A 27,467-nucleotide genomic window follows, 5' to 3' on the forward strand; every position below is an offset into this window, starting at 1 on the left:
GCAGGTGCGGGATTTTGTACCGCAGAAGCGGTTTTGCTAGGTCAGAAACCATATATTCCACCCTTCGCGATTTTTGGCCATTTTCTCAATATTTAATTTGCGGTGAAGCTTTTGGGAGCCATTTCAAGGGAGATTTTCAGAAGGATTCATTGAGGTAAGGTCCTTGGTTCCTAAGCTCGTTATTATGGTGATTTTTATCGTTGTTAGCATGAAATTTAAGGGAAATCAGTAGCAAATTGGAAGTTAGGGCTTGGAAATTGGAGACTTAAATCTAGGTATTTGAGGGGTCATTTGTGGTCGGATTTTTATGTATTTGATATGTATGAACTCGGGAGAATGTAGGGATTCCAGTTTTGTAAATTTTATTGGAATCCAAGACGTGGGCCCAGAGGCCGGGTTTGGTTAATTTCGGGATTTGTGTAGTAATTTGATTATTTTCGCATGGGCTTCGTTCCCTTAGCATATTTTGACGTCATGGTTCTGATTTTGGTTAGATTCGACGCGAGTTGTGGCTGAGACGAGAGGCAAAGGCATCGCGGGCTAGAGATTGGACCGGATAGAGGTAAGTAATGATTGTAAATGTTGTCCTGAGGGTATGAAACCCCAGATTTCACTTCATTGTGCTATTCTGAGGTGACGCACACGCTAGGTGACGAGTGTGGGGTCATGCACCGTTGGGGATTGTGACTTGGTCCGTCCCGTACATCTATTAAGTCGTATATTTACTTGGAAACTATTTGATATTGTTATATTTTGGAATGTATTATTGTGTTTGGGGCTAAATGCCGTGTCTGGGTCTTGTGCCGATTGTTTGGACCCTTAGGGGCTTTTACTACCGTTTTCCTTACTGTTTTCGGTTGATATTTGCACTCAGTTATGTTATGTTCTTACTGTTTTCATAACTCGGTTTTATTCACTCCATTTGATTTCATAAATGATATTTTGAGCTGAGTACTTATTTACTGTCAGCGCGAGGGGCTTGAGTGAGATCTGACTGAGTGAGGCCGAGGGCCTGTGTTGTGAGGATATCATGGGATCGGGCTGCGCGCCACAGCATGTGGTACTGATTTGTGATATGTGAGAGGCTGAGGGCCTGATTTATTATGCCACGAGGTGGCTTGTGATTCATATGAGGCCAAGAGCCTGTTTGATTATGCCACGAGATGTCTTGTTATTGCGCTTGGGCCGTAAGAGGCCCCTACTGGAGTCTGTGTACCCCTAGTGAGCGCGGGCACCCAGTATGAGTGATGTGATGTAGCCCGAGGGGCTGTTGTTGTTTTATATTGTTGCCCGAGGGGCTGTTCTTGATCCATGTTTTGCCCGAGGGGCGGTTCTTGATTTATGTTATGCCCGAGGGGCTGATTACGAGTTATTGTGAGGTAGCCCGAGGGGCTGATTCTGTGGATATTATGCCCTAGGGGCGGTTTATGGTACATGTTTTGCCCGAGGGGCTGTTTACGTTTTCTATCATTTTTACTCACTGTTTTTATCACTCGTTTGAAACTTTCTGAAGATGTTTTAAAAAGGAAAGGGTTTTACTGAAACTGAGTTTGATTTACGAAATAAGTGATTTCTGTACTGTTTTGGGGATTTATTGTATTTGCTGTAGCGTTATGAAGTGGCTTACGTGTTTTCTTACTTCTCAGCTTTCATTTACTTTTATTACATACTGAGTTGGCGTACTCACATTACTCCCTGCACCTTGTGTGTAGATTTAGGTATTTCTGAACCCGGTAGTGGGTGTTGATTGCTCAGTGGCAGAGTCATTGGAGTTAGCAAGGTAGCTGCCCGACGTTCGCAGCACTGCTTTTCTCCCTCTTGTCTTCCTTAGATTGTTTTTAGTATATTTTCAGACTCTTCATTGTATTCAGACCTTAATAGATGCTCGTGACTTGTGACACCCCGATGTCGGGCTAGTGTATTTATTCCGCACTATTCATTTAGACTTCCATTATGAGATATTGATTAATTAAAGGCTTAAAAATGACTTTTATCGAAAAATGGTTAATTCCGAAATTGTGTTGGCTGGCCTAGTTTCATGATAGGCGCCATCACGACCGGGTCGATTTTAGGGTCGTGACAAGTTGGTATCAGAGCCTAGGTTACATAGGTCTCACGAGTCATGAGCAGGTTTAGTAGAGTCTCGCGGATCGGTACGGAGACGTCTGTACTTATCCTCGGGAGGCTGCAGAACCTTTAGGAAATTTCACCTTCTTGAATTCTTATCGTGCGTCCTTGATTCAGCTTGAAATGTAACTCTTTGAATTCCTTCCAAGCATTCGTATGCGCGCCTGAGCGCTCAGTACCAGATGTGCATCGATGGCTTGTAATTCCCTGACCGAGGGGCGAGATGTGATCTTTGTGTGTTGATATTGGGCCAGTCTGGAAGACTTGAGGCCGGATTCTGCCTATAGCTTGAGCCCTGAGATGTTGATCGCGCGAGTGCGTGTTTCTGGATCTATATGTTCTGTTATTTCCCTATTAAGGGAAATGATGATGGGATAGCTACGTGATGAGGGTGATGTGACTGCGAGATGTGTTCATATGAATTGAATGAGACGAGAAGGGTCTGTTTTGGGGCAGCAAGAACTATTTGGTATTTGATTTCCATCGTGATTTGATGTATAGCCCCGAGTTGTGGGTGTTATGAAGAATCTTTTCATGTTGGCTAGTTGGGAAGTGATGTAGATTTCACGTTGTGATATGAGTTCGGACATAGGAAGATTAATGGACTGCGTAATGTTTATGACGGTGGAAGGGCATAAAGAGATGTTAGTTTGAGGTGAAGCAGGTGGGTCATCTCCTGCGGAGTGTTCTGAAGTTTGTGTGATCCTTATGTTGTTGTTGGAAGATCTCATTTACCAGTGAAGTATATGTGTTGCAATTTAAATTTGGGTCGCTTAAGAGAGTGGACTTGACTGTTACGAGGGTGAACGCGAGATATGCGGAAGGTTTGAAGTACTAGATGGGCCGTGTTGCACGAGCTTATGAAGGATTGAGTTTAATCTCACTATGGTATTATGCCAGTAATAGAGTATATTCATTATGAGTTATTGTGTGTTTTGATCTATGGCTTTGAGCCAAGTGGGGGAGTCTGCTATTGATTAGTTGATTGCGTGGTTATGTGCTATGATGGTTCCAGTTTGAGGCGTATCGGTGAATCAGTTGTGGCTTACGGAGGTTGAGACCGAGTATGGCCCGAATAAAGGAAATTTCAACAAAGGTTATGTTATGCTTTATGGGTGTATGAGAATCGTGGGATGACTTGAGTTGTTATCGGTAAAGGATGTGCGGTGCATAGATCATGAAGTTGCTTGGTTGCATTAAGGTGAAGTTACATTCTGCGGTGTCGGAGTGCTATTGGAGCCCAGGTCGTCTGGTCCGTTTGATCGGTCTAATTGCGGTTTGAGTAGAGTGGATGACTCTTGAGAATGGTTCTAATGGGTTCAAGATTTTACATGCAATATAATTGGAGATTTTCAAGTTGTATATTTAGCTAGGAACTAAAGTTTGCCTTGGAGGGTGTCAAGACTCGTAGTATTTTACATCATTATGGGATTCTATATATCAGTATTAGGAAGGTAAAGGTAATGTCCTTGGATTCGCAGGAAGTCAATTCAGGGTAGGTATTTTGAATGTTATGCTTTTGGGAATGGTTAAGAGAGTATTCAGCGGCTTATGAGCCTTAGACGGTGTGGTTTTATGCTTGGGTCTCGTGTGGTGAGTCTGGGTTGAGAAAATTGTGGTGTTATAGCAAGAAGGAGTATCAAGTTGAAGGTAAATCAGAAGGAAACTCGGATGAATAGGATAGCTTGGTAGTAGGCCGGATCGGCATGGTATGGATATGATTAGTTCTTTGGATGCTTATGAGGTAATGAGTTTCTGCAGGTGTTTCACGGCAATGCTCTTGGGTTTTAGTGGCTTGCGTAGCTTGGTTGAGTTAGAAGGATTCAGTCCTGACGGTTTAGTATTGTGCAAATGGAATTCGGAGAGTTCTTGATGGTTTCTACCACGATTAGAGATGTATATTTGCTACGAGCGTGAGGAGCATGGGATGTGTAGTGATTTTCTTCTAGATGGATCAATGGAAAGTTCTTGGCTAGTTGAGTACGTAGCTGCTTGTGGCTCGGAAGGGATGTGAAGTTCTCATGTTTATCCTAGGATGGTATGGTATATGCGGTATGTTGTGTAGGATTGAGATTTGCATGTGTAAGGTCACAGTTCAGTTTGAAAGGAAGGACACAAATTCTTAGGTAGCATGGACAGTTCAGATGACTAGATAAATGAGATCACTGATTGGTGTGGCTTGATGAGGGTACACATTTTAGAAAGGGCTATGTATTTGAGTTGAGGATACTTCATTAGTATTGCGGCACTCTCTTGTTGGATCGACTGCTGATATTCGGGTTTGCTTGGTGGCACAGAAGAATTATAGGAGTACCTCTTGTGGAATGATTGGGTATTAGAGGTGTGTTGTATATTCAAACAGTGGAGTTGGGATCGGATATGGTGATTCGCGTGTTGTATGGATTTGGAGACTGGGAGTTCTCATAAACAGGTTAGGTCGTGGTTTTGGACCGCGTATATCGGTCTTGTGTGGTAACTATTGGAGGTTTGGAGACCCAAGTGGATCTTTGTTACTTAGTATGTTGAATTTTGAGATGATATTAGGTATGGACTGGTTGTCTCCGCGTCGCGTCATTCTGGACTATTGCGCTAAGTCAGCGACGTTGGCTATGCCGGGGATGCCACGGGCTGAGTGGCGAGGTTCGACGGATTTATGTTCCCAGTAGAGTGGTTTCATTTTGAAGACCCAGCGGATGGCTGGGAAGGGTTGTCTTTCTTATTTGGCCTTCGTGATGGATGTCAGTGCAGAGACTCCTACCATTGATTCAGTTTCGGTGGTAAGGGATTTTCCGGATGTGTTTCCTGCTGCCGGGCATGTCGCCGGACAGGGTTGTTGATTTCGGTATTGATTTGGCGCCAGGCATCGTATCGTATGGCACCGGCAGAGTTAAAGGAATTGAAGAGCAGCTTCAGGAACTCCTTGATAAGGGGTTCATTGATAGGCCAATAGGGATGTGTGTTCTACATCGAGTCAGCTTGGTTGACTCCGAGTGTATTGTTGAGGGACGTGTTGATTCGATTGTTATTGAGCTTATGAGTGATCTGGGGAGATCTATGAGTTACCTTTCTGTGTTGCGAGGCATTAGGATTTGTTAGTTATAGGCATATGTGGTGCGGTTTTATTGGGGTCTCTCAGTGGGATTCGAGCGGGAAGAGTATTGGGTATTGATCGGCGGATGGCGTATCGGTTGTTTCCTTTCGAGTTTGTGTAATGTTATGTCAATTGCTTCGCCGTGGTTATGATGATTTTCTTTGGCTCTAGACATCAAATTGCGCGTGGTTGTCGATTTTGAGTGTAGTGACTCGAGGTGTTTCATGTGGACCAGTGTTTGGATAGGGTCGCGCATTGCAGCGAAGTTATGTGGAGGTATGACCCTTCGGGTTAGATTCGTGTGTTCTGTTTCTACGACGTGTGACGGGTTCTCAGCATTCTGTGTGGTGGTACTGGTGAGCTTGCGGTACAGCTCTCTCATTCGAGTTATTTTTCATGATTTGAGTACGTTCGGATTGTTGCTTATTGGTGCGCGGATTGCACGAGTTGTGGATTTAGATTGCATTGATGTGTCATTTCACCAGAGTAGTTGTGTTGGATTAGATGAGATCGTTGGGATCTAGAATGAATACAAACGGATTCGGAATTCAGCATGTTGGAAGGATAATATCGATGTTCGGCTCAGAAATTTGCTATGGTCCTTGCCAGAGGAGAAGTGGCTTAACGAATGGTTGATCTAAGGAATGGTTATGACTTTCTACATGTTCATTTATCATTGGCAGTATACGGAAGTGTTGGAATGAGGCTTTATTTGATAAGAGGTTTATTATCGATATTCGGGTGTTCTGAGCAACGGCTGTGATCAGAAGTCATCGCTACGAGTGTTTGAGCTGGGTGATATATCATGTAATTGCATTTGAGGTTACAGATATGGTTTGTTACAGCTTGTTCGGGCTTATTCAGAGTATAGATGTGAGATTCTGATCTTGTGGATGATTTCAGAAGTGGAAATGTGGTTCTAAGGTTTATGGGCTAGGTTTGATTGCGGAATTACAGTTACATTGTGTTATCGGACCTATATGAGATAGGGTGACGTGGGATCACCCCCGGGTATGTGCATGGTAAGGTTATACAACGACTTGTTGGCTTTTGGAACAACTATGGGCACGTTCGAGGACGTACGTATGTTTAAGTGGGGGAGGATGTAACAACCCGACCGGTCGTTTTGAGCTTATGCACTCCACTCGCCAGTTCTCGGGCATGACTAGCCCCGTGTGATGTATTATGACTTGTGTAAATCATCGGTTTTGGTTTCAGGGTAATCGGAACGAATTTGGAAGAACAATTCTCAGTTGAAGCTTTAAATTTGAAAGGTTTGACCAACTTTTGAGTTGCTAGTATATGATCTCGGATTGGAATTTTTATGATTTGGTTAGCTCCGTTGGGTGATTTGGGACTTGGGAGCGTGATCGGAATGTATTTTTGAGGTCCGTGGAAGGTTTAGGCTTGAATTGGCGAATTTGAAATTTTGGCATTTTCCGGTTGATATGTGAGATTTTTATATAGGGGTCGGAAGGGAATTCCGAAAGTTTCAATAAGTTCGTTGTGTCAAATGTGACGTGTGTGCAAAATTTCAGGTCATTCGGACGAGGTTTGGTAGACTTTTTGATCAAAAGCGGAATTCGAAAGTTTTTGGAACCTTAGGCTTGAATCCGATGTGATTTGGTTGATTCGATGTTGTTTGAGGTGTTTTGAAGATTGGTATAAGTGTGGATAGTGGTATATGACTTGTTTGTGCTTTTGGTTGAGGTCCGGGGGCCTCGGGGTGATTTCGGATGGTTACGGAAGATTTTGTGTTGGAATATACAGCTGAAGTGCTAAGTTCCTGTCATAACTGCACCTACGGCTTGGGGACCGCATGTGCGGGCCCGCAGAAGCGCAACTAGGGTCGCAGATGCGGAAATGGGCAAGAGGCGCTGGAACCGCAAAAGCGGAAGATTGAGCGCACCTGCGATAGCGCAGGTGCGGGGGTTTGATCGCAGGTGCGGTCTGGGGTGCTTAAGTGATTTGCGCAGAAGCGCACCTGGGACCGCAGGTGCGGGTCCGCAGGTGCGGGATTTTGTACCGCAGAAGCGGTTTTGCTGGGTCAGAAACCATATATTCCACCCTTCGCGATTTTTGGCCATTTTCTCAATATTTCATTCGGGGTGAAGCTTTTGGGAGCAATTTCAAGGGACATTTTCAGAAGGATTCATTGAGGTAAGGTTCATGGTTCCTAAGCTCGTTATTATGGTGATTTTTATTGTTGTTAGCATGAAATTTAAGGGAAAATCAGTAGCAAATTGGAAGTTGGGGCTTGGAAATTGGAGACCTAAATCTAGGGATTTGAGGGGTCATTTGTGGTTGGATTTTGATGTATTTGATATGTATGAACTCGGAGAGTGTAGGGATTCTAGTTTTGTAAATTTTATCGGAATCCGAGACGTGGGCCGGGAGCCGAGTTTTGTTAATTTCGCGATTTGTGTAGTAATTTGATTATTTTCGCATGGGCTTCGTTCCCTTAGCATATTTTGACGTCATGGTTCTGATTTTGGTTAGATTCGATGTGAGTTGAGGCCGAGACGAGAGGCAAAGACATCGCGGGCTAGAGATTGGACCGGATAGAGGTAAGTAATGATTGTAAATGTTGTCCTGAGGGTATGAAACCCCGGATTTCACTTCGTTGTGCTATTTTGAGGTGACGAGCGTGGGGTCGTGCACCGTTGGGGATTGTGACTTGGTCCGTCCCGTACGACTATTAAGTCGCATATTTACTTGGAAACTATTTGATGTTGTTATATGTTGCAAAGTATTATTGTGTTTGGGGCTAAATGCCGTGTCTGGGCCTTGTGCCGATTGTTTGGACCCTTAGGGGCTTTTACTACCATTTTCCTTACTGTTTTCGGTTGATATTTGCACTCAGTTATGCTATGTTCTTACTCTTTTCATAACTCGGTTTTATTCACTCCTTTTGATTTCATAAATGATATTTTGAGCCGAGTACTTATTTTATTGTCAGCCCGAGGGGCTTGAGTGAGATCTTACTGAGTGAGGCCGAGGGCCTGTGTTGTGAGGATATCATGGGATCGGGCTGCGCGCCGCAGCATGTGGTACTGATTTGTGATATGTGAGAGGCCGAGGGCCTGATTTATTATGCCACGAGGTGGCTTGTGATTCATATGAGGCCGAGAGCCTGTTTGATTATGCCACGAGATGGCTTGTTATTGCGCTTGGGCCGTAAGGGGCCCTTCCCGGAGTCTGTATACCCCCAGTGAGCGCGGGTACCCAGTGTGAGTGATGTGATGTAGCCCGAGGGGCTGTTGTTGTTTCATATTATTGCCCGAGGGGTTGTTCTTGATCCATGTTTTGCTCTAGGGGCGGTTCTTGATTTATGTTATGCCCGAGGGGCTGATTACGAGTGATTGTAAGGTAGCCCGAGGGGCTGGTTCTGTTGATATTATGCCCGAAGGGCGGTTTATGGTACATGTTTTGCCCGAGGGGCTGTTTACGTTTTCTATCATTTTTACTCACTATTTTTATCACTCGTTTGAAACTTTTGGAAGATGTTTTAAAAAGGAAAGGGTTTTTACTGAAACTGAGTTTGATTTACGAAATAAATAATTTTTATACAGTTTTGGAAATGTACTGTATTTGCTGTAGCATTATGACTTGGCTTACGTGTTTTCTTACTGCTCAGCTTTATTTACTTTTATTTCTTACTGAGTTGGCGTAGCAGATTCAGGTATTTCTGAACCCGGTAGTGGCTGTTGATTGATCAGTGGCAGAGTCATTGGAGTTAGCAAGGTAGCTGCCCGACGTTCGCAGCACTGCTTTTCTCCCTCTTGTCTTCCTTAGATTGTTTTTAGTATATTTTCAAACTCTTCATTGTATTCAGACCTTAATAGATGCTCGTGACTTGTGACACCCCGATGTCGGGCTTGTGTATTTATTCCGCACTGTTCATATAGACTTACATCATGAGATATTGATTAATTAAAGGCTTAAAATGACTTTTATTGAAAAATGGTTAATTCAGGAATTGTGTTGGCTGGCCTAGTTTCACGATAGGCGCCATCACGATCGGATCCGTTTTAGGGTCGTGACATAACAGGACCTCGGCTGCTGTGACCGCTGACCAAAAACTGACCTTGTCGGCCTGAGTAACCACCCTGAAAACTCTGGAGTGGAGGTGCACTAATAGGAGTTGGTGGTGCACTGTAGGCTAGCTGGTCGGAATAATGCATATGAGGGCCACGACCACATGAAGCAATGTGGGATGCCTTGAGTGCTTAATGAAACGGCCTGGGAGGGTGGCCTTTACCAAAAGTACCCCTACCTCCAGATGAGGCACCACTGATTCCACCAGAATGACGAGGCCTCTTGTCAGACCCCTGCCCTGTGCTAGAACCGTCTCGACTCGCCTGGCGACATTGGCAACCGTCTGAAAAGAAATCTCACTCTAGTCTCCTTGGCCATCTACAACTTGATAAGCTGAGCAAGTCTCTTAATAAACCTCCTCTCTCTCCCTCTCTCCCTCTCTCTCTCTCTCTCTCTCTCTCTCTCTCTCTCTCTCTCTCTCGGTAGGAAGCAGAAGAATAGCATGACGGGCCAGATCCACAAAGCGGGTCTCATACTGGGTGACAGACATGGTGCCCTGCTGAAGACGCTCGAACTGCCTCCGATAGTCCTCTCTCAATGTGACAGGAAGGAACTTCTCAAGAAATATATGAGAGAACTGGTCCCAAGTAAGAGCAGGTGACCCAGGTGGTCTAGTCGATACAAAACCTTCCACCATCTCCTGGTGGAACCCATCATCTGGAATATAGCAAAATCGACCCCATTGGTCTTAACTATCCCCATGTTCCGCAGCACCTCATGGCAGCAGTCAAGATAATCTTGTGGGTCCTCAGAAGGTGCACCATTGAAGTGAACTAGGAAGAGCTTGGTAAACTTGTCCAATCTCAATAAGCCCTTAGAAGACATAGATGGTCCATCACCGGCCTGTGCTGCAACTACCGGTTGAACTACCCAACTGGCTGAGCTGCTGGAGTCTGATACTAGGGAGCCATCTGCTCTGGAGTGTTAATAGCGGGAGTCTGTGCTCCTCCCCCAGCCCGAGAGACGGTTGGTGCCATATGGAATGTACCGGCTTGTGCCACACTCTCCATAAGGACCACTAAATGGACCAAGGCGTCCCGAAGCACTTGGGTGGCAATGAACCCCTCCGGGACCTGAGCTGGCCTGGCAGGAACAGTCTGGACTGGAACCTCCTCATCAAACTCCACCCGAGGCTCCACTGTGGGTGCTGTTGCTCGAGCTCTAGGCTGAGCTCTACCCCAGCCTCGGCCTCTGGCACGGCCTCTGCCTCGACCTCTGCCCCACGTAGGAGCTGCCATTGGGGGCTCTGGCTGCTGCTCAGCTGAAGATGCGTTGCGTGTTCTCGCCATCTGCGAGAGAACAAGAGTAGAAGAGTCCAATTAGCAATGAGAGAACCAAAATGGCACGACAGAGAAGAATAGAAGTGAAATTTGTTCCTAAACTTCATTGCCTCTGGAAGATAAGTACATACGTCTTTGTACCCATCCTCCAGACTCTACTAAGTCTGCTCATGAATTGTCAGACCTAGGCAACCTAGCGCTCTGATACCAACTTGTCACGACTCGGAATTCCCACCTTCGGGACCGTGATGGCGCCTAACATTTCACTTGCTAGGCAAGCCAGCGTTAGGGGATTCTTAAGTCAACTTCAGTCAATTTTAACGACAGAAACAATTAAGCTAAACAGAAGCTAAAACCAAATTTACGGAATAACATAAAACCCGTAATAGTTGATACAATTCGGATCTGGTGTCACGATTCACGAGCTTCTAAGATTTACTACAAACAAAGTCTGAAAGAAAATACAACTGTTCTGAAAGAGAGGAAATAGTATAAATAAGAAACTAGGAAGGGACTCCAGGGTTTGCGGACGCCAGCAGATCTACCTTGGGTCCCCAACAAGCAAGTCCAGCTGCTAACCTCACGATCAGCTAGGGCCGGTACCAAAATCTACACAAGAAGTGCAGAGTATAGTATGAGTACAACCGACCCCATGTACTCGTAAGTGTCGAGCCTAACCTCGACGAAGTAGTGACGAGGCAATGACAAGACACTTACATAATAAACCTGTGCAATTAATAGTATATGTACAAAATAACAACAAATACGAGCTTGACAACTAATATCGGGAGAGAGGCATGCTAAAGGGGATACAAGGTATGAAAATTTCAGCAGAAATGATAACCAGGACAATCAATATTCCTTTGACCAGTGAAAATAATTAAACACAGTAAGGAAAAGTGCACGGCATCACCCTTCGTGCTTTTACTCTCAACCTCATAGTCAAACAATGAAACTGCACGGCATCACCCTTCATGCTTTTACTCTCAACCTCACAATATAAATCAATAAATATTGCACGGCATCACCCTTCGTGCATTAACTCTCATAACATAGAACAACATCACCCTTCGTGCATTAACACTCACAATATGGCACGACATCACCCTTCCTGCATTAACACTCACAACATGGCACAGCATCACCCTTCGTGCATTAACACTCTCCCTTACCATAGAGCAATGAACAATTAACAACAGGGAGATATAATAACAAGAATAAGTCGTACTTCAACATTTGGTTCCACAATACCAACCTCAACTTTGAAATCAATACTCAATTATCACCAAAAATCCGTAGACATGATAAGAACGATCAATATAACAATAACTAGTCTAAACATGGATAACATGATCAAAGAAAGCAATAATTACAAGAAATCAGTCCCACACGCATGCTTAAACCCGACAATAACGCATAAGTACTCGTCACCTCACATATACGTTTTACCCAACATCTAAACACGTAGCAAATAGACAAATAAGTCTTATTCCCTCAAGTCAAGGTTAACCACGACACTTACCTCGCTCCAAAGGCCAAACTCACAGCTCAACCACAACTTTGCCTTTCAATCAAGCCTCCAAACCAATAGAATCTAGCAATTTACCAACCAAACGATTCAAATTAGGACTTAGGAACTACCTAGGATTGCAAAGAATTCAATTTAGGTCATTATTGAAAAGGTCAACACCCGGGCCCGCTTGGTCCAAACTCAAAATTTGGACCAAAACCCGATTACTCATTCACCCCCGAGCTCGGTTATGTAATTTGTTTTGAGATTCAACCTCAAATTGAGGTCTAAATCTCCATTTTTCAAAAATCCCAAATTCTACCCAAAACTCCCAATTTCCACCATGAAAATACAAGATTTTTGGTTGAAATCTAAGAAAATATAGTGGAAGATTGAACGAAACTAGTTTAGAGTCACTCACCAATGATTTGGGGAAGAAAAGTTCTTTGAAAAATCGCCTTTAGGGTTTTCTTGTTTTAAAATTTAAAGAATGAACCAAAAATCCCGTCTAAATCATATTTGATGAGTTGCAGATGTCGCATTTGCGACCTGGGATTCACAAATGCGAATCCCGCAAATGCGAAGGATCAATCGCAAATGCGAAGACCATCACACCTCTGCTATCATCGCAAATGCAAAGGATCAATTGCAAATGCAAAGACCATCACACCTCTGCTATCTTCGCAAATGCGAAGAATAGTTCGCAAATGCGAACTTGACCATCCACAATTGCGACCACTTGATCGCATTTGTGATCACTTCCCCCTCCTGTCCCACTTCGCAAATGCGAAGTATATTTCGCAAATGCGAACATAAGGTGGCTCAGCTACTCATCGCAAATGCAATGCCTGAGTAGCTCGCAAATGCGAACCCCTCAAGCAAATGCGAGATCAGAGGCCTGCACTAGAACTTAAAATACCAGCAACATTTCTAAGTACATTTTCACTCCGTAGCCTATCCGAAACCCACCCGAGCCCTGGGGCTCCAAACCAACTATGCACACAAGTCTAAAAATATCATACGGACTTGCTCGCGCGATCAAATCGCTTAAGTAACACCTAGAACTACGAATTGAGCACCAAATCTATTGAAATTTTCAAGAAAATACTGAAACTTCTATTTTCACAACCGGATGTCCGAATCACGTCAAACCAACTCCGTTTCTCACCAAATTTCACTGACAAGTCATAAATATAGTATTGGACCTATACCGGATTCCGAAACCAAAATACGGACCCGATATTCAAAAGTCAACCATTGGTCAAACATTTCAAATTCATTATGCCTTAAACTTTTAAATTTCAGTAAAGCTCGATAACTCGATCTAGGGACCTTCGAATTCTATTCCGGACGTACGCCCAAGTCCCAATCACGATACAGACCCACCGGGACCGTCAAAACACGAACTCGGATCCGTTTACTCAAAATATTGACCGAAGTCAATTCAAATAGTTTCCAAAGCAAAAATTTCATATTTTTCAAAGTTTTTAACATCAAAGCTTTCCGGAAACACGCCCGTACTGCGCACGCAAATCGAGGAGGGTTAAAATGAGGTATTTAAAGCTTCAAAGCACAGAATTGAGTTCTAAAACATAAGATGACCTATGGGGTCATCACAAATTAAACCCAAACATCGCACATATAATCATTAAAACAATGTAAGGCAAGTAATACACTAAAAATATATAGTTATAGCCAATTATCAGTAATGAACATTCGCTTAAAAAGAATCAAGCATTCATTAAAAAATTATACTCCCTCCGTTTCAAATTAGATGAGGTACTTTTTAGTCTGTTCCAAAATGAATAACACATTTCTAAATTTAAAAATAATTCAACTTTAAACTCTTCATTTTACCCATTTTACCCTTAATGAGAAGCTTTTATAACCACACAAATGTCATGGTCCCACAAAACTTTTACCCTTAAACTTTTAAGACCACAAGCTTCAAAAGTCTTCTTCTTTTTCCTTAAACTCCGTGACGAATCAAACTAGCTCATTTAAATTGAAACGGAGGAATTATGCATTTAATATTTTCAAGAATTATTAATCCTAATATTACAATCTCTACATTATGATTCTGCCGTAACTTTGTCTATGAACCAAACTATCCTTGGTATTTGCAGTAGTATGTCTAACTACAATAAACAAAGAGCCATTAAACCTTTCAGAACATCCTAGGATTACCTTGTTTGACCATGTTTCGGCAAATTCCAGACTTCTCACACGATCATTTCGTAATAGTCAATAACCTACTGCAGCAGTTTATCTAGTTGTAGTGATCAGATTCGGCAACTGAGTACAAAGTAGAACGTGAAATGCTAGTGTACCAATGTAAATTTGATTCTCTACAAGCTACAGATAGTCAAATTATGTCAGAATTTTAAAAGACTAATTGAGTGAAATAGTTGGTTCCAGTTATTTGAAATGTGGTAATGTTCACGCCCAAGTTTTATTCGCAGATGAGGAATTATAAAGCTCCAGGTGGATAATTAATTAGAAATTCAGCTATTCCTTATTCCATTTACATGGGATAATAATGATTAATGAATCACCCCTCACTTTATATATACCGCTGTGCTCCATATCTGATCATTGATCCAATAACGAATATTAACTATATTATAAATAACAGAATACAAAATATTCGACCCTTAATTGGTTGATGATTTTCCTGATTCCTCTTGTTTCCAAAACCTACTTTATTCCATTTTGACTCCCAACGGTAGAATCACTATATTTATGGAGTGTTCTCCATAATTATTCCCTCTTTTTGTTACATGGACAATCATGGATGTTAACGAAATAAGTTAACACAACAAACTATTACATCTCAATCATAAATCAGTTAGAATCAGATATATAGACGAATACTTCATACTCATTTCACGTCATTTTGGACCTGTTAGCAGGAAAAAAAAAATATATATATATATATATATATATATATATATATAAAATTTCTTCAAGTATATCGTAATTACATAATCTTGAACCGTCCAGGGTGCTAAGCTAGGGAAACTTCGCTCTGGTGCATTAAGTATTTGGTCTAACATTAACAAGACGCAATTAATAATTAAGAAAAATTAGTGGCTACTTAGCTCTAGTGCATCGAGTAGAAACTTGATCTCAAAATCGATGGAAAATCTTTATTTACTGATTATGTGAATGTTTTTTTATCATCCAAATACAACTAATTACCACATTTTCATAAGGATGTCGCAGGAAACTGAGGGGCTTAATTATCAATGCAGACAGATTTAAAAAGTGGAGAAAATTCAGCTATCACCTATAGTGCATGGAAAAGATAAACATGATGATTTGGGAAACGAATTAGATTCCACATACTATAATCTATGTTATAAGCTTGATTATTCGTACCTTAGTGTTGTAAGAAAAGCAAAGAAGCAGTGGTTTGGTAGTAGGCATGGAGAAAATAGACAAAGAGGCAACTAAGAGTGAAATCATGAGGTACAGAGGAATCAAAGCCATGCCCTTTAACATAGGTAATAGTTATTAATACACTCTACTCATTTGTGAGATGTATCATTTTCTTTATACCATTTTCCAATTGTAGGGAATGAGACATTTGAGAAGCTAGGAACAATTGGGAGTTCATCAAACCTCTTGGTTTATCTCATTTTTCATTTGAAGACCATAACAGCTACTAATATCATCAATATCTTCAATGGAACTTGCAACTTTGGCACCTTGCTTGGAGCTTTCCTCTCTGACACCTATTTTGGGCGTTACAGCACTCTTGGATTTGCTTCACTCTCTTCTTTCTTGGTTATAATCTTCTTTACCAATAGCTGTCAAGAAACACAAAAGAAGTTGCTAATTAATTTTTCTTTTCAAGAAATCTTCCTTCTGATACTCCAACTTCGTGACTGTAGGGAATGCTTGTTCTGACTTTGAGTGCAGCAATATCAAGGATGCACCCTCCCGTGTGTGGAAACCAAGAAGCCGCGTCATGCGTTGGGCCAACAACAAAGCAAATGACATTTTTGCTAATTGGCTTTGGTTTGCTGGTTATTGGTTCTTCTGGCATTAGGCCTTGTAATTTGGCATTTGGAGCTGACCAATTTGATCCCAACACTGCACCAGGAAGAAAAGGAATCAGTAGCTTCTTTAACTGGTATTACTTCAGTCTTACATTTGCTATGATGGTTTCCTTGACTGTGATTGTGTATGTGCAATCAAATATCAGCTGGTCTCTTGGATTAGCCATCCCCACAATTATGATGTTCCTCTCTTGCGCACTTCTCTTCGCGGGCACTAAAATCTATGTAAGAATGGTACCAAAAGGAAGCCATTTGTCAATTGTGGCACAGGTCTTTGTAGCTGCATTCAAGAAAAGGCACTTGCAGCTCGCGGAACAACCATGTGTCGCCCTCTTCAACTACATCTCTTCCGATTCGTTGAATTCCAAGCTTTGCTACACTGATCAGTTCCGGTAATTCCTCTTGCCAGACATGAATATAATCCAAATTTGAATAGTAACTTTTTGACTGACCAAAACAAAAATAGCTTTTTCTATTAGATTCTTGAACAAAGTGGCGATAAGAACCCCAGAAAATGAGATAAACTCAGATGGATCTGCAGCTGATCCGTGGAGGCTTTGCAGCATTCAGCAAATTGAAGAAGTGAAATGCTTACTGAGAGTAGTACCAATATGGGTTGCTGGAACTGTGTATTATGTGTCTGTTGTCCAACAACAGAACTATGTAGTCTTCCAAGCCCTTCAGAGCAATAGACAATTAGGCCATAACCATTTCCGTATCCCACCGGCATCTTTCATTGTCTTTCCCTTCCTATGCATATCCATTTGGCTACCCATCTACGACCGCATTTTACTTCCATGGCTCCGAAAATTCACAAGGAAAGAAGATGGTATAACCCTTCTCCAGAAAATGGGAATTGGAATGTTTATCTCTATCATGACAATGATCATATCAGCTATCGTCGAAGACAGGAGGAGAAGCCTAGCACTAACTAGGCCGACGTTGGGGATAACTCAGGGGAAAGGCGCCATTTCATCCATGTCAGGACTGTGGTTAATACCTCAGATGACATTATCAGGTCTTACTGAGGCACTTACATTATTCAGTGAGAGTGAATTCTTTTACAAACAATGTCCAGAAAACATGAGGAGCATTGCAGGATCATTCCTTTTTGTTGGAATGGCAGGGTCTAGTTATTTAAGCAGTTTATTTTCTTCAGTTGTTCACAAGACATCAAATTGGTTGGCTGAGGATCTTAACAAGGGAAGATTGGACTACTTCTATTACCTCATTGCAGTGCTGCAGATTCTGAATTTAGCTTATTTTCTTCTGTGTGCTAAATGGTACAAGTACAAAGAAGCAGGAAGTAACACCAAATTGAGTGAGTCAAAAGAACAATCTGGAAAACCTCCAGTCTGATATCAAAATCAGATTGCAATATATTACCTCTCTAATGATTGTATTATAAATAATGGCAAAGATTGTAACGTTGACTGGATTGTGGCCTTGAAGTGTAGCAGTCTAATACCAAATTTTAACCACTAAGGTTGTATTAACTCCAAGTACTATTGAGTTGTGTAGTCATTGTTTGTCATGTACTTGACCGTAGCTAAAACTTTAGGACCATGATTTTCTATTTTCAAATCTAGAAAATGCTTTTGAGTTTTTAGTAAAGAAGATTCCCTTGCAGATTAGAGTTCATGAATTTCTTTCTCATCTGATTAATTTGAATTGCTCATCTTTCTTGATTATATATCATAATAAACTGAGGGAAATTGTAGTTCAATTTCTTGAGTAAATATATTTCATAATATGTGCCAACTGCTATAAATGCAGCAGCTTTACAGTGAAATTAAAAACAAAACTAGGCTCACTTTGATGATTATAGAGTCTATTTCCTTCAGCTTCAAAGCAATAAGATCATATAGACAAATTTGCTGGTATAACATAAATTGTTGACTACTAATCTAATGGAACCAAGACATGAGACAGAAAGCACCAAATGAAGAACTTCAGAAATATATAAAATCTAATATGGCACTTTTTAAATGCTGAAGGCATTGCCCGTATGAACTTGCCAATTCAAAGATATCCACAATTCACATCATAATTATCTCTTCATCATCATCACCCCTAACCAGTTTTGGATTTCACCTGTCGAACGGACTCTCTCCTCAATACTCAAACAGTGTATGCCTGTTGAATTGTCTCTATATCAAGACCCTTTAACTTCACCACGGATTCCACATGGCCTTTCAGTGTATGCAACTCCCGAAGTCTGTAATGAAAGATTGAGGCTCAAGAAGCCGTATAGTAGAGAGGAAATAGAAAAGAAGAAAAAAAAAGCAATAACAAAGCAAGTGCACTGCAAATGTAATAACGGAAGATGGGCACATGAGTTAAGGGAAGAGCTGAAATGCCAAGAACAGTAAACTCTTCACGTTTTTCCTCTTTTCTTTTTCCCTTTTCATAAACCCTTCATTTTAGATATCATTCGAAATATAGCAAGAATAATAGCCCGTTTGGCCAAGCTGCAAAAATCAGCTTATGTTGAGAAGTGTTTTTTTTCAAAAGTGCTTTTCTCAAAAGTACTTTTGGTGAGAAGCAGTTTGTGTTTGGCTAATTAGTTTGAAAAGCACTTCTGAGCAGCAATTAGTGTTTGGCCAAGCTTTAAAAAACTGCTTCTAAGTGTATTTTTCTCAAATGTGCTTCTCAAAGTGCTTTTGGAGAGAAGCTACTTTTTTCTGCTTCTCCAAAACTGCTTCTGCTTCTCCTCAAAAGCACTTTTTTTCCTTCCAAAAGCTTGGCCAAACACCTCAATTTTTGGCCAAAAGTGCTTTTGGCCAAAAAGAAGCTTGGCCAAACAGGCTCTAAGTTGAGTGGCTTTTTGGTTACACAACATTGTTTAGTTACTTTTTGTGATACTTAGACAAAGTTGAGTGGCTTTTTCGTTACAAAAAATAGGTTACTGACTTTGGTGCAGTAAAATGAAACTTGAGCAACCATCTCCGAAATTACCCTTCATTCCTCATGCCAAAAGAGCCCATTTAAGATAGAAAAATATACCTAGCAATTTCAGCTCTCCTCTTTGCTTCCTCAGCCAACTGATTAAGCTCGTTGAAATTGGTAGCTTCACTAAATAATTTGGTGTCAGGAACTTGCAGCCCGTGAAGGGTCCTCTGTGCGTGTGCCCACTGAAGCTCACGTTGTTCTTTCCCGAAATCCTTCTTCCTGGTAAAAGCAATCTGTAGAAAAAGGAAACAATCAAATACAATTAAGATGACAATAGGATGAGAGCCCTGCATAAGTATATCTTCTCTGTCACTATTCATACCCTTCGCTCAAAAACAAGATCCCAGGCCCTTCCACTGAGAGCGTAGCGGATGAAGAACTTGATGATATCAAGAGGGATATAGAATACTAGATTGTAGAGCCAGATCACTCCAGCCCAACCCCAGCCAATTCCTTCAATAGCAGCAAAGCTCCAATTTGCGTAAACAGCAATCAAGGTTGCAACCTGTTCATAATTTAGTTCACAAGATTAGAGAATGTATCGAGGAAATTTTGCTAGAATGGATAGGGGGCGTCTCACCAGTTGAGCAATTATAAAAGCAATCACAAGTAGAAAACCAGGACGCTCAACGAACGACCAACTTCGAGATCTTGTGACAAATATCAGGGCCTGACTGATAATGCTCACTTGAAGGTAAATTGCTGAGGCAAGCTTCCTGAAGTCGTCAGTTGCTGTCTTCTCAAGTGTTGATACTCCGAATATTCGCTGGCAATTCACCAAAATGAGGGTTATAAACTAAGAATAGCCCATCATTACCAACCAACTTCAACAACTCCAATGAACAAGTACAACAGATCGCTTAGTTTACCCCCCCCTCCCCCCCCACACACACACACACACACCCACACAAAACCACCACAAGAGAAAAGGGAGAAGCGACTGAACAGGCAACAGTCTTCAATACAGAACGTTTGCAGTCAATCCATCCCATGATAACTGAAATAATTTAATATGGATAAAAGTATGCTTACAGGGAAGAAGTTTGTTTTGTATGCTGCCCAAAAGAATATGACTGTCATCATAGCCAAATAGCCACCAAGAACAACACCAGTAGTAAAAATTTCAGCTAGCTTCCAACTATCAGGTAGAGGAGATGGTTTGACCCTATCCTTTGATATTGTCATAATGGTACCTGACATTGCAAATGTCTAGTAGTTGGATGTCAAAAAGACTTTAGGCCTATTGAACACTGTAGTAGCAAAAAAGATTAAACCTTAGAGGTACCACCCAATTGAAAGACCAACCACCACAGCAGTTCATAGTATCTTACACTTACCCTACAGTTAATGCTGCCATGGTGCTTAAGATTGTAAAGTTAACTGGCCAAATGCAACACGACAGGTTTTAAACACTTTCTTATCACCTATTCACTGATATAATATGAGACACTAAAGGGCTAAACCGTAATAATCTCAAAGAAAATGAAACTTGACCATAACACATCCAGGAGGTCTAGTATTACATTTGGGTTTACTCAAAGCTTCAACTCTGTCATAGTGGTAACTGACATCATTACATCCACTGGTCAAGGAGAAACTATATAAAGACTTGAGCATCTGTCGTCACTAAACCTGTACATTCCAGTACTCCGGTTACTTCTTCGAAGTGGGTAGAACTCTTTCTAAGGCAAAAGGCCATGTGTGTGTGCCGCGAGTGCTCTTAAGAGGGGCAAACAAATAGAGATCCTAGCAATATACAAAGTTTTAACATTACAAGCAACATATATTTCTTGCATGCCTTTCCTACTTTCTGTTTTCAGTCAATCAAGCAACTATTTACATCTGAATAAATCCTTAAGCTTTTGTGCTTTTGGAAGATTGAAGAGTGAAGGAGAGTTCGGTTAGAGAAAGGACCCACCGTCATTGAGGATTGCAATGATAAGCACCATAAAAGGTGGAAAGTCAAACTTCCATATCAGGGCCAAAAGCATAAAACCAAGCTGACATAAAATCGAAGAAAAAATGTTTAAAGATCATATGAGATATATTGACCTGGAAACATCAAGATAAGAAGAGACAAGAGGAAATAGCACAAAAAAACTTACCACAATACGGATTGTGATAGAAACGGCATATATCTGTCAATGCAAAGAAGACATTTACATGCATTAAATTCATTTAGGACAACAGCTATGGCACTACCCTCAAAATAACAATTGCCATGATACAGAAAAATATTAGGACGTCAAAGAACCTAAACCTCTCAAAAAGACATCCTAACAGAAAAGTACCGTGTAGTTTTTCATCCTTTGAAAGATTGCTCGACTGGTTAAAACAGCACTGATGATGACACTTAGACCAGGTTCAGTAAGGACAATGTCAGAAGCACTACGAGCAGCATCAGTGGCATCATCAACAGCTATTCCAATATCAGCCTTCTTTAGAGCAGGAGCATCATTGACTCCATCACCAGTCATTCCACATATGTGTTTCCTAGCTTGCAAGCGCTTTACTATCTCATATTTGTGCTCTAAAGCAATGACCAAGAGAAGGTATCAGCAAAGACTACACATTAATGATAACAGAGCACAATCACAGAGTTTCAAGTAATTATATGTACCGGGAAAAACACCAGCAAAACCATCAGCCTTCTCTATAAGTTCATCAATTGGTAAAGCAGAAATTGATTCATCCTTGGTCTGTCCCAACAGAGCAGATGAAGGGTACATATTTGTTCCCATTCCCAAGCGACGCCCAGTTTCTTTTCCAATTGCGAGTTGATCGCCTGCCAAAAAGATAAAAGTTTAGCAGTTAAGCAGCAGATAGGCATGCCAGAAATAACTTGATGCAACAGGATGCACGAGCAATATGATAAGACTTGTCTAGTCATTTAAGTTGCAGCATTTTACTGTTAAAGCATTATTGTGAAATGGTCAAATGAAGATAAGCTGGCAAAGAATGTTTCAAAACATTGCATATAATTGCCTATAATCTGAAACCAGATATACCTGTAATCATTTTAACGTTCACTCCGAGGTTTAATGCTCTCCTTATGGTCTCCGCACTATCATGTCTTGGTGGATCAAACAAAGGCAAGAGACCAATGAACTGCCATGGCGCCCCAGCACTCTCCTTCCTTCCCTCTGGAACTTCCTGCATGTAGAATTAGAATATGAATAATCAACCAAATTAATCCCCTCTATTCTTTTGCCTCGATGCTAGGATTTGGGAATAGAGGAAACTGACCCCTGGGCTCCTCCGCTAAAGTATTGAGTCATAAACCTAAACTGGCGGCAAATTGATCTGCCTCATCTATAAACAACATAATAACTCAGAAGAAGATAAGAGAAAAAGGCATATACCTGGTATGCCACACCAAGTGACCGTAAACCCCGCTCAGCAAACTTATCGATCACAGCATGAACTCTACGTTCTATGTCTGACTTGTTGTGTGCAAGATTTAGGATCTACATCCATATCACATATTTAGATTAGAAATGACAACAAGGCACCCAAAAACAGCAAAGAAAGACTAATTAGCATAATAAACAAACCTGCTCGGGAGCACCTTTGCTGACCCTGTGCATCTTCCCTTCACCATCAAGATAGGTAAGTGCTGTTCGCTTGTCAGTTGGATTGAAAGGAAGGAAGTGTATTTCGCGAATGCCAGCACGTGCCTATATTAATGGCAACTATTAGAGCATGTTCCAGAGCGAATTGACCAGTTACAGACACAATTCTTAAAGTTACCTCCTTCGGATCAGCCAACATCCCAACAATAGCAGCATCAATGGCATCCTGATTCTCTGTTCTAGAGGCTCGAGCTGCCATTAGAACTACCATATCTGCATCAACACCTTTGGCAAAAACCTGAACAATTAACAGGAACAAACAAAACAGAGTTATAGCCTGCTAGAGAAACAAGCATTCGGGCAATAAGAGCATTGGACTGAACTCTTATGATCACCTCAATAAGGTTTTTATCAACAGTAAGTTTGTTTAGAGTCAGGGTCCCGGTCTTGTCACTGCAAAGCACATCCATGCCAGCCATCTCCTCTATAGCTGTCATTCTTTTTGTAATGGCACCCTGCACAGTAGATAATGAAATATGCCATCACGTACCAAAAGTGCTGAACTACAATACCTCATGATTCAAGACGTGCTTAATCGCTGTTACTCAGAAGAAGGATAACTAACAAACCTGTTGAGCAAGACGATGAGAACCAATTGCCATAGTAACAGAAAGAACAGTTGGCATGGCAATTGGAATTCCACCAATAAGAAGCACAAGAAGATTGTCAATCCCAGGACGGTATGCGCGGTGTTGGATAGGGTACATGACAATAATCTCAATTATCATCCCCACTGCAATAGAACAGATGCAGAAGTTTCCTATAGCAGTCAAAACCTGAGAAAAACATCAAATAATCTTTTGTCAAGTGAGATTCAGAAAAATTAGATAATCAAATATTGAAAACATATAAGAGCATACAAGCTCTGCTCGCCTTTTGGAAATGTCCCACTTGGTTTGTACTGTCAACAAGGTGGGCAGCCTTCCCAAAAAAGGTATGAACTCCTGTAGCGATGACGATAGCTTCTATCTCTCCTTGTTTACAGGTTGAACCAGAGTAGACTCCGTCTCCCGGACCTTTAGTTACAGGAAGAGATTCACCAGTCAAAGCAGACTGCAAGTATAAAAATGAGTCCATTGCACTGTTAAAGACTACATATTAATACGTAGCGCAGCCGCTCCATGCAATCATAAATATTCATCACCTGATCAATTTTCAGCGGATCACCCTCAAGAAGACGAGCATCTGCAGGAATTATATCTCCCAGTTTGATACTGATTATGTCACCAGGCACAAGAACAGCAGCATCTTCTTCCTTCCATCTTCCATCTCGAAGAACCTCCATAACACGATGGCAAACAATCAGAACATTGAGGATGCACATCTAATTAGCGCTCTAAACCTCACACGATCATCATCGTTATGTCAAAAAGAGACAACGGTTCACATGCTTCTCAACACTGATTCAAAGCAAAAGGAGCTAAGACTATATCTAGTACCTTGGCTTTTGGAGCAAGTCGAGCCATAAGGGCAGCTGCTGCATTTCCAGCATTATTCTCCTCAATAAAACTGATCGTTGAGTTAATTACAAGTAAAGTAATGATACCCACGAAATCCTGCCAATCCGGAGGCTTTCCCTACAGAAGTCCGACATGTCTCCCAGTGAATCAGAAGTCACAATAACCAGCAAAATACTGAGTAGAATCATAGTAATTGAGAAACCGAGTTCTTACTCCTCCATTTGCAAGAGCAATTGCCATGATAGCTGCAGCTTCCATAACCCATGATAGAGGGTTCCACATGAACCCCAAAAATTTCAAGAATTTGCTATCCTATAACACACCATATATTAATCATTACAATAGTCCAACTTCAAAAGGAAATAGCATGCCCAAAAAAGCTACTCTCTCTGTCCCAATTTATGTGATGCAATTTCAGTTTCCTCTTTAGTCTGTCCCAAAAAAAGATACCTTTCTATATTTAGTCTACAACTTAACATTAAAGTTAAAATTTTACCTCTAATAAGATGATTTATAGTCAAACAAATATTTATGGCTTGTTTATAAAGCACAAGTTTCAAAAGTTTTTCTTTCTTTCAAAAACTCCGTATCCGTCAAAGTGCATCACGTAAATTGGGAAGGAGGGAGTAATTCAAATAGAGAAGAGAACGGAACAGAACACAGATTCAGGAAGAAAAAAAGTATTTAACACTGTGAAAGAACATGTGCAGAAATAACAATCTAAGTGGCCAAGAGAGATGTAATCGAGTACCTTCTTCTCCTCTAGCTTGTTGTAGCCAAAAATGGCCAACCTTTCTTCGGCACCAGTAACTGTAAGACCCTCCTTTGTACATCTCAGATTCTCAAAAACTTCTTCAATGGGTATGTTTTCCTGCAATAATTAACAAAAGCGCACACACTAAATAAAGGTCATGAACTAATGCTGCAGCACATGAAAGAAAATAGCAAAATAATTTGTTATTCAGATCCATTTTACCAAATCAACAGCCTCTCTCAAGACTGCATCCAGCACTTCAGGCTTCTCCTCCCCCATTTTCTCTCTTCTTTCTATACACAAACTACTTCTTCTCACAGTTTCAGATCAAGAAGACCACTAAAGAGACAACATTTTTAAATAATATGATGATGTAAGGCGAAAATGAAGGGATACCAAAGATGGAATTTTGAGTATATAACTAGGATTCTGTAGAAGTTGGCCTACCAAAACCAAATCTACAAAAAGGGAGTGAAAGTGTAGTAACAGTCCTCAAATGCTTGTGTAAATATTACACTATTTGTTGTCAACTAGAATTACAAAAACGAACATTTATTTTCGCCCAACTTCTTCTCTACCTTTTCTTTTCTTTTTTCGTTTTGAAGAAATTATTAGGGCATCTTGGACCCTGCACTATTTTTTTTACACCAAAATAGTGTAAACATCAAAATGATGTAAAGTAAATCCAACCCATTACATTATTTTTTACACCAAAAAAAAAAATATTTCTTTTATATTCTTGTCTTTTTCTATATTATATTATTTTCTTTATAAAACAAATCCTTTCTTTTTTCTTTTTTTACATATTTATCCCATATAATTCATATTTCTTTCTCATACAATGATTTAATATAAAATTTCTTTATACCTTTAACTTTTAAATAATAAAAGTTATAATCAAATATTATACATTATACATATTAATGTATAATTTAAATAAAAATGAAATCGTTGATAAGATATAATTAAATAAATATTATATTATGATAAAATTTAGTTTAATTTTTACATAAACATTCAACTTACAAGATTAGTATGTTGCTCCCATAAATGCTTTATTAATATATTACGAAGTGCAAAATGAGCATCTTTGTCCTTAATTTTTTTTTTGAGCTAAAAATTGTTCAAATCGGTAATATTCATCTACTAAGATTTCTACTGTTGGAGTTGGATCTTTCCAAGCATCTTGAATTGGTGCATCATGTTGTTTAATGTATTTTCAATTTAATCTATGCCAGTCATTATTGTATTAAATATTTGTTTTTATGATAATCAGTGAACATTGTGTTATTTATTAACATATTATATTTCAGCTTTGGACTTTTCATTTTTTTGATGGTTATATACTTTTTTACAATTATAACTTATAATAAAATTAACTTATAATTTAAGATAAAAATAAAATATACAAAAATTAATTTATAAAAATTATACACCGAATTAAAATATAAAATTAATATTATAAAGATATTACATAAAAACTATAATTAATTACAAAATTATAATATGTTAAATTAAAAGTGTTATATAATAAAAGATAATATTAAAATAATAGTGAATAGTAATGGTGTTGATGAATAGTGTTATACCAAATTTGGTGTAACACTATTCACACACCAAAATGGTGTAAGAAATGGTGTTGGGTTAGAGAAAAAAATACAAAATATTATACTAAAATAGTGTTTGGTGTCAAAATTGGTATTGGGTCGGAGATGGTCTTAATTTCTGACCAAAAAGTAAAATAATTTTTTCTTTTACGATTTAAATATTCCATCATTTTTTGGAATGGGCAATTAAAAAATTGACATAAGCCGCACCTGGCACATGGCCTCCCAGCCGACTAATCTTCTATTATATCCCCTAGTTTTTCTATCTTCCTATCCAATCAGGCCTTGTTTAATTCATATTATATATGATAGGATGAAGAGTTCTTACATTATCAGATTATTTTATTTATTTATAGTAGATACTAATATGCTATTTCTTCAAGATTATAAGTTTTACTTGTTATAAAAATTATCTGTAAATATTTTGTAGACGAGTTGGTAGTGTAAAAAGAATTTTTATATTGTTATTGTATATAAATTAAATTTAGATAATAAAATTTTTGAGATTAATTTAATGCTCAAGGTTTAATTTCTTGCTTACGAACGTAAAATAATTGCTATATCATCCCTCGAATTATTCAAAAATAATACTGCATGAATGATTGGAAACATGAGTCCATAAACAGTCAATTTTCACGTATTTTTTTAATCTATTTTTATAAAAGGTTCTGTCAATTTGCTGATGAACGTTTATAGTAACTTGTATTCTGCCTTCTTTGACTTATAGGTGGTGATCAGTCACAGGTGACCAACGATTGTGCTGATCAAGATTAAGATGGTGAATTTTCAAAGAGATATGATATTTTTGGACTTCACATCTATTTAAATATGATTTTGTTGTAGACTGTTATGTTTTAATTACGTAAACTGTAGTTGCACGCATGTCCGTAGA

At 40.0% G+C, this 27,467-nt stretch overlaps 2 protein-coding genes across 3 annotated transcripts; one reads left to right on the top strand and one right to left on the bottom strand.

Moving 5' to 3' along the window:
• The first annotated feature begins 15,504 nt into the window (after window positions 1-15,504).
• Window positions 15,505-17,804, top strand: LOC109209113 (protein NRT1/ PTR FAMILY 2.10-like). Its single transcript, XM_019372294.1, has 4 exons — window positions 15,505-15,612; window positions 15,684-15,895; window positions 16,003-16,562; window positions 16,650-17,804. Exons 1-4 carry the CDS (start codon window positions 15,534-15,536, stop codon window positions 17,527-17,529), a joined length of 1,731 nt encoding a protein of 576 aa, XP_019227839.1. The 5' UTR covers window positions 15,505-15,533; the 3' UTR covers window positions 17,530-17,804.
• Window positions 17,805-17,885: 81 nt separating this feature from the next.
• On the bottom strand, window positions 17,886-25,566 carry LOC109209114 (plasma membrane ATPase 1). Of its 2 annotated transcripts, XM_019372295.1 has the most exons (21): window positions 25,191-25,566; window positions 24,966-25,085; window positions 24,428-24,526; window positions 24,194-24,331; window positions 23,899-24,033; window positions 23,628-23,807; window positions 23,324-23,530; window positions 23,090-23,209; window positions 22,873-22,992; window positions 22,677-22,799; window positions 22,485-22,589; window positions 22,131-22,275; window positions 21,743-21,907; window positions 21,414-21,652; window positions 21,228-21,260; window positions 21,041-21,122; window positions 20,155-20,315; window positions 19,703-19,888; window positions 19,445-19,627; window positions 19,177-19,355; window positions 17,886-18,388 (listed from the first exon to the last, which is right to left on the bottom strand). In XM_019372295.1, the coding sequence occupies exons 1-21, from the start codon at window positions 25,245-25,247 to the stop codon at window positions 18,292-18,294; spliced, it is 2,874 nt and encodes a 957-aa protein (XP_019227840.1). In that variant the 5' UTR covers window positions 25,248-25,566; the 3' UTR covers window positions 17,886-18,291. The 2 variants fall into 2 exon arrangements, with proteins under 2 accessions (XP_019227840.1, XP_019227841.1); XM_019372296.1 differs by lacking the exons at window positions 23,899-24,033; window positions 24,194-24,331; window positions 24,428-24,526; window positions 24,966-25,085; window positions 25,191-25,566 and having other exon boundaries at window positions 23,615-23,719.
• Between the last annotated feature and the right edge of the window lie 1,901 nt (window positions 25,567-27,467).

The sequence above is a fragment of the Nicotiana attenuata genome, unplaced genomic scaffold (assembly GCF_001879085.1).
Source record: "Nicotiana attenuata strain UT unplaced genomic scaffold, NIATTr2, whole genome shotgun sequence".
Lineage (NCBI taxonomy): Eukaryota > Viridiplantae > Streptophyta > Magnoliopsida > Solanales > Solanaceae > Nicotiana > Nicotiana attenuata.

Bases quoted from the DNA above. Each gene is read 5' to 3' on its own strand.
- LOC109209114 (XM_019372295.1), bottom strand. From the start codon at position 25,247: ATGGGGGAGGAGAAGCCTGAAGTGCTGGATGCAGTCTTGAGAGAGGCT. The intron at 25,086-25,190 runs GTAAAATGGATC...TAATTATTGCAG, and splicing joins TGAGAGAGGCTGTTGATTTG to GAAAACATACCCATTGAAGA. The intron at 20,316-21,040 runs GTGGGTCCTTTC...TTGCAATGTCAG, and splicing joins CATTGCAATCCTCAATGACG to GTACCATTATGACAATATCA.
- LOC109209113 (XM_019372294.1), top strand. From the start codon at position 15,534: ATGGAGAAAATAGACAAAGAGGCAACTAAGAGTGAAATCATGAGGTAC. The intron at 15,896-16,002 runs GTTATAATCTTC...TCGTGACTGTAG, and splicing joins CTTCACTCTCTTCTTTCTTG to GGAATGCTTGTTCTGACTTT. The intron at 16,563-16,649 runs GTAATTCCTCTT...TTTTTCTATTAG, and splicing joins TGCTACACTGATCAGTTCCG to ATTCTTGAACAAAGTGGCGA.